We start from the raw sequence: 6,207 nt of genomic DNA, 5'->3' as shown, positions 1-6,207 counted from the left end.
TCATATCGCTGTGATCAGATAAGATGCTTGACATGATTTCAGTCTTCTTAAATTTATTGTGGGGGCTGTTTTGTGGCCTTACAAGATCTGTTCTGGAAAATGTTCCGTGTGCATCTGAAAAGAATGTAATTCTGCTACTTTTGGGTGAAATGCTCTAAAAATATCAATTAAATCCATCTGCTCTAATGTGTCATTTAAGGCCACCGTTCTTGTTGATATTCTTTCAGTACGATCTACCCAATGATGGCAATGGGGTATTAAAATTCCCTACTATGACTATATTACTGTCAATCTCTCCCTTTATGTCCGTCAATATTTGTTTTATATATTTAGGTGCTCCTACGTTGGGTGCGTAAATGTTTATAAGGCTTATAGCCTGTTGTTAGATGGATCCCTTTATTATTACGAAATGCCCTTCTTTGTCTCTTACTACAGTCCCTGTTTTAAAGTCTGTTTTGTCTGTTATCTCAACTTTTTTTTTTCAGTTTGCATGAAATATCTTTTTTTATCCCTTTACTTTCAGTCTGTGTGAGTCTTTTGATCTGATATGGGTCTCTTATAGGCAGCATATGTATGAGTCTTGTTTGTTTATCCATTCAGCCACTCTGTGTCTTTTGATTGGAACATTTAGTATATTTGTACTTGAAGTAATTATTGACAGACATATAATTATTGATGGGTATCTAGTTATTGCCATTTTGTTATTTTCTGATTGTTCTCATAGTTTTCTATTCCTTATTGTCTTTCTCTTGTATGTTAATCACTTTCTACAGCTTGTGTTTGCATTTCTTTATTTCTTGTACATCTTCTAGATGCTCGATTTGTGGTTACCAGGGCTGCTTATACACCAAGTTGTGTTTAAAGCAATCTATTTTAAGTTGATGGTCACTGAGGTGTGAACGCATTCTAAAATCATTACAATTTTTACTCACACCCTCTACTTTTGTTTTTGTCATTTCTTTTTTTTACTACTTGTGTTTGTACCTTGATATATTGTTGTAATTATACATGATCTTCCCACTTTTGTCTTTTAACCTTTGTACTAGTTTTATGGTTGGCTGATCCATCGCTTTTACTAAAGTGTTTGCCTTTGTCAGTGAGAATTATTTTCTTTCTTATATTTTCTTATTTATGTTTTTGATCTTTAAGACATCTCTGACATGTCTTGTAATACTGGTTTAGTGGTGAAGAACTCCTTTCAGTTTTTCTTGTCTGGGAAACTCTCTCTCCAGTTCTAAATGATAGACTTGCTGGGTAATCTTGCTTATAAGTCTTTGCCTTTCATCATTTTGAGTATTTGATACCATTCCCTTCTGGCCTGCATAGTTTTTGTTGAGAAATCAGCTGCCAGTCTTATGGGAGCTCCATTGTACGTGACTGCCTTTCTCTTGCTACTTTTAAGATTCTGTCTTTGTCTTTAAGCTTTGACATTTTAATTATGACGTTTCTTTTTGTGGATCTTATTCAGGGTTATCTTGTTTGGGACTCTCTGCGTCCACGATTTGTATGTTTGTTTCCTTCACCAGATTAGAGAAGTTTTCAGTCATTATTTCTTTTAATGGGTTTCAGTCCCTTTCTTCTTCTCCTTCTGGTACCCCATGATGCGCATGTTGGGGTACTTAATGTCATCCCCGAGGTTTCTTAAACTGTCCTAATTTTAAAATTCTTTTCTTTTTTTGCTCTTCTGATGGGTGTTTTCCACTACCTTGTCTTCCAGATCGCTGATTTGATCCTCTGCTTCAGCTAATCTGCTGTTGATTCCCTCTAATATATTCTTTCAGTTATTGTGTTTTTCATTTCCGACTGGTTCTTTTTTGCTTTCTCTCTCTGTCGAAGTTCTCACTGAGTTCATCTTTTCTTCTCCTCTGTCCATTGAGCATCCTTATAACTAGTGTTTTGAACTCTTGGATCTGGTAAATTGCTTGTGTCCATTTTGTTTAGTTCTTTTTCTGGAGTTTTGTACTGTTCTTTCATTTGGGACATGTTTCCTCACTTTGGCTGACTCCCTGTGTTTGTTTTTGTATATTAAGTAGATATGCTATGTCTCCCAGTCTTGGCAGAATGGCCGTATGTAGTAGGTGTCCTGTAGGGCTTAGTGGCACAGTCTTCCTGGTCACCTGCGCCAGGTGCTCCAAGGGTGCTCTTATGTGGGTTGTGTGTGCCCTCCTGTTGTAGTTGAGCCTTGATTGCTGTTGGCATGTCAATGACTGGGATTGACCCTTAGGCTGGCTGGCTTTGAGAGTTGTTCATGACTACAATGGGTGAGCTATTCTGTAGGGGCCGTCCTCATAGAGCAGGATCTATGTATTGGGGCTCTGGTGCCAGCCGAATCTGCCCTTCACATGTGTCATTTCTGGAGTTTGTTGGGTGGTACTATAGTGTGCTCTGAAATGGGCCACCGGGTGTCTTGGATTCTGGAACATCTTGAGGCGGGGGGCTCTGTTGTAAGCCACCTTCAGCTGCTGCTTATGCTCGGCTTGAGTCCTCTTAGTATAAGATACAAAGTGATCTTTGGTTGGTTGCTACTAGTGCTGGGCTTGGAAGCAACTGAGACGGGGCTATGCTGGGAACCAAGACCAGCTGCCACTGGTGTCAGGTTTTGGGACCCCTTTGTGGCATCACAAAGTAATCTGAGGCTAGCTACCCCTTATGCTGGGATTGTGGCCGCTTAGTTGAAGCTACTTTCTGCACCAAGACTGGCCGCTGCTTATGCCAACCAGGCTTGGGACCATGATGGGAGTTATAATGCAAGTTGAGACCAGTTGCAACTTATGCTGGGCTTGGGGTCACTTACCAAGAGCTATTGAACATGCCGAGGCCAGCTGCAGCTTGTTTGGGGTTTGTGGACCTTTGGGAGATGCTGGGAAAGTCCACAGTGCAAGCTGAAGCAGGTCCCTTGTGTGTGGAAGAGCTGCTGGAAAAGGCTTGGGCCAGGTGAGTAATTTGGGTGGGATGGGGTCTCTGCGAATCACTGGGGTGGGGTGATTGGTGTTAGCCAGATCAATGGAGAGCACAGATCTATCACCCTGCAAGCTGTGTGGAAGGGGGTCTCAACAAACGAACAATGGCGGCTGCCAGCAGTTTTGTCCCTGGAGAGAGCTGCTCTGACCTCTGCCCCTCCCGCCCTCACCCTGAAGCTAGTCAGTTTAGTTCCTCCCTGTATGTCTCTGGTGCGGTTTAGAGCTGCTGTCTCTGCTCTGAGCACAGATCGTATGAGTTTCTGAGCAAGTGAGTCTGTGCTGGCCCCTTGAGGAGTGTGCCTAGGTCTCCGGCAGCCCATCTGGTTTTCACAGCCAGATGGTATGCAGAGCCCTCTTCCCAGCACTGGTGCTCCAGACTGTGAGCAGGTGTGGGGCTGGGCCTCTCCCTCCTTGGGTACCCTCACAGCCTAGAGCCCTCTAGCCCTCTAGATTCTTAATCACCACACTGGCTGTTTTATATTTTTCCTTTAGACAATCTTAAATTTAGAAAAATATATAAATAGCTTTTTGGATTTACCCACCTGTTTAATATGTCCAGTGATCTTTATTTCTTCCTGTGCATTTGAGAGCTACCCTCTAGTGTCATTTCCCGCTACGTCTCAAAATTTGCTTTAGAATGCATTGTCCTGCAGGTCTGTTGGTGATGGATTCTCTCAGCTTTTTTTTTTTTGTTTTTGAATCTGTATGTTACCTTCATTCTTGAAAGTTTGTTTCCCTAGAATTATTTAATTCTGGGTAGCCAGAATTTTCGTTGTTGTTGTTCAGCACTTTCTGTTAATATAACTTCAGCTACACTGACTTTTTTTGTGTGGTATTTTTGGCTTTTAAGAATATGCAGTGAATTTTTCATTTCATTCTTTTTTTTTTTTTTTTCAGCTTTAGAATTTCCATTTAGTTTATTTCTTATCTATATATTTTCCTTTGGGTTCTTTAAGTGCTGTAAAGTTCCCGTCTGTTAATTGCAACATCTGGTCGTCCTGGCACTGGCTTCTATACACTGCTCTTTTTCTTTAGTACAGGTCACATTTTCTTGTTCTTTTCTTGCCTAGTAATTTTTGATTGAATACTAAGCATTATAAATAGCATACTGTAGAGATTCTAGATTCTGTTAGGATTCTCTGAAGAGTTTTATCTTACCAGGCAGTTAACGTGTGGCAAGACTCAAGTTCCAAACTCCGGTCCCCTGTATTAGCAGCAGCTGAAACCCCCCACTCAGTTATTTCAGTTTCCAGCTGCTGCTTTTTTACTGGGTCACCTGGGGTCTGTGGCTAAGAATTTGAGCATATTTTATTTGCAAATTTTGGGGTTCAGCCCCCATTTGCCTCCCTCCCTTTCAGGGTTTCCCCCTAACTTTCTGACAGCTGTGCTGTCCCTGAGCTCTGTCCACTGCTACCCTGACGGATGTCTTAGAGAGATTGGTGAGTGCCCTCGGTTCAGGCAGAAAGCTGCATGTTTATAGATCTCATGAGGTGCAACTTTGTTTTCTCTTGGGAGTAGACTGTCTTCTAGGTTCCGTTTGCTTTTGGTCATTCTCCATTGACTTCAAATAATATTTAAATATTTTGTTCAAATTTTGTAACTGTCATGTGAAGAAGGGTGGTGGTACCAAGCTACTCTGTCACCGGTGGAAACCAGCAGCCAAGCATGTGTCTTTTTGGCTTACATTCAAACTCGCCCTTGTCCTCAGCCTTGCGCTCTAGAGGAAATGGGGAGCTGGTGGCACAAGGAGCACTGTGGGAGTGTCGCAGTCAGCGTGGGCGGCCGTCACTAAGTACCAGACTGGGTGCCTTAAACAGCAAATTCTTTTCAGTTTGGGAGGCCGGAAGTCTAAGATCAAGGTATTGGCAAGTTTGGTTTCTCCTGAGGCTTCTCTCCTTGGCTCACAGATGGCCACCTTCTCTGTGGGTCCTCATGTGGCCTTTCTCTGTGTGCAAGCATTCCCGGTGTCTTCCTCTTCTTATAAGGACACTGGTACTGTTGGATTCGGGCCCCACCATATGACCTCATTTAACTTTAATGACATCCTTAGACATTCTCTCTCCATATACAGTCGCATTGGGGGTTAGGGCTTCAACATATGAATTTTGGAGAGTATGGACACAATTCAGGCCATAACAGAGAGTAATCGGGGCTGTGGATGGTTTGAAAGTGGGCAGGAGAGGCAGAGCTGCGTCGTAGGAATGGTGTCAGGACATTTAATCAATCGTTTAGCCATTCACCGTAGATACACAGTGTGCGTACTCTACTCCAGGCACAGAGTGAAGGGTAGGGGTTCAGTCTGGACAAGACTAGCTCTTGTCCCACCTTCATGGAGCTCATAGACTGGGAGGATTAAAAGACATGTAGACAGACAGTGACATTTCAGAGTGATGACAGGGGACAAATGGGTACCCTGGGAGCACTGAGGAAGGGGGTGCCCAAATAAAGTTATGGGGTCGGGGAAGCCTTCCTTGAGCAAATGCCTTTCTATACCAGAATGCGAAGGATGAGTTAGGAGCCAGCTGTGGAGGAAGGCTGCTCAGGCCAGGCATAAGGAATGGCGAGTGAGAGGGGCTGCAAGGTGGAGGGCACGCTGGAGGAACAGAGGGTGTTTCGCACGACTGGAGCTGGAGGCGTGGGGCGGGGTGGTGAGGGGTAAGGCCAGGTTGGGACCAGCTCCTGTGTTCGATTGTAACTGTCTGACCCTCTAGAGAGGAGGCTCCTTAAAGACAATAACTGAGTGTCTTGGCTCTGGGTCTCCTTTCTGGCAGAGTAGGTGTGTAGTGAATGTTGACAGGTGCCATGTGTTATGATTTGTGGTTGGGGGCTCAGCAGGCAGGTCGTAGTGGGGTGACCTTACCTCTTTGGTCAAGCAGGTGGGGGACCTGGAGGTTGCTGACCTCCTCTAGGTGCCCCTGCACTCTGGGTCACATGCGTATTGTTTTTCAGCCCTGGACAGTGAGTCTGCCTCCAGCAACATCCGCTTTAGCAAGGCCTGTCTGAAGAACGTCTTCTCGGTCCTGCTCATCGTCATCTACCTGCTGCTCATGGCTGTGGCCGTCTTCCTGGTCTACCAGACCATCACAGATTTTCGTGAGAAGCTCAAACACCCTGTCATGTCGGTGTCTTACAAGGAGGTGGATCGCTACGACGCCCCAGGTAGAGCCTGTCTGGACAGCCATCAGGGCCCAGCTCTGGGGCATCGACTTGCAAATACTCCCTGAGCTGCCACTGTACTCCCAACTCC

General features: G+C 44.4%; 1 protein-coding gene across 2 annotated transcripts in view; it reads left to right on the top strand.

Moving 5' to 3' along the window:
- TMEM206 (transmembrane protein 206) overlaps positions 1 to 6,207 on the top strand; it is a 36,266-nt gene that overhangs the window by 19,712 nt on the left and 10,347 nt on the right. For both annotated transcript variants that reach the window (XM_011364503.2, XM_023533207.1), the window contains exon 3: positions 5,910 to 6,119. In XM_011364503.2, coding sequence (XP_011362805.1) covers positions 5,910 to 6,119 — 210 coding nt within the window. The remainder of the gene's footprint in view (positions 1 to 5,909; positions 6,120 to 6,207) is intronic.

The sequence above is a fragment of the Pteropus vampyrus genome, unplaced genomic scaffold, assembly GCF_000151845.1.
Source record: "Pteropus vampyrus isolate Shadow unplaced genomic scaffold, Pvam_2.0 Scaffold98, whole genome shotgun sequence".
Lineage (NCBI taxonomy): Eukaryota > Metazoa > Chordata > Mammalia > Chiroptera > Pteropodidae > Pteropus > Pteropus vampyrus.
The sequence above is the reverse complement of the archived record's forward strand: the minus strand, read 5'-3'. Positions and strand labels throughout refer to the sequence as shown.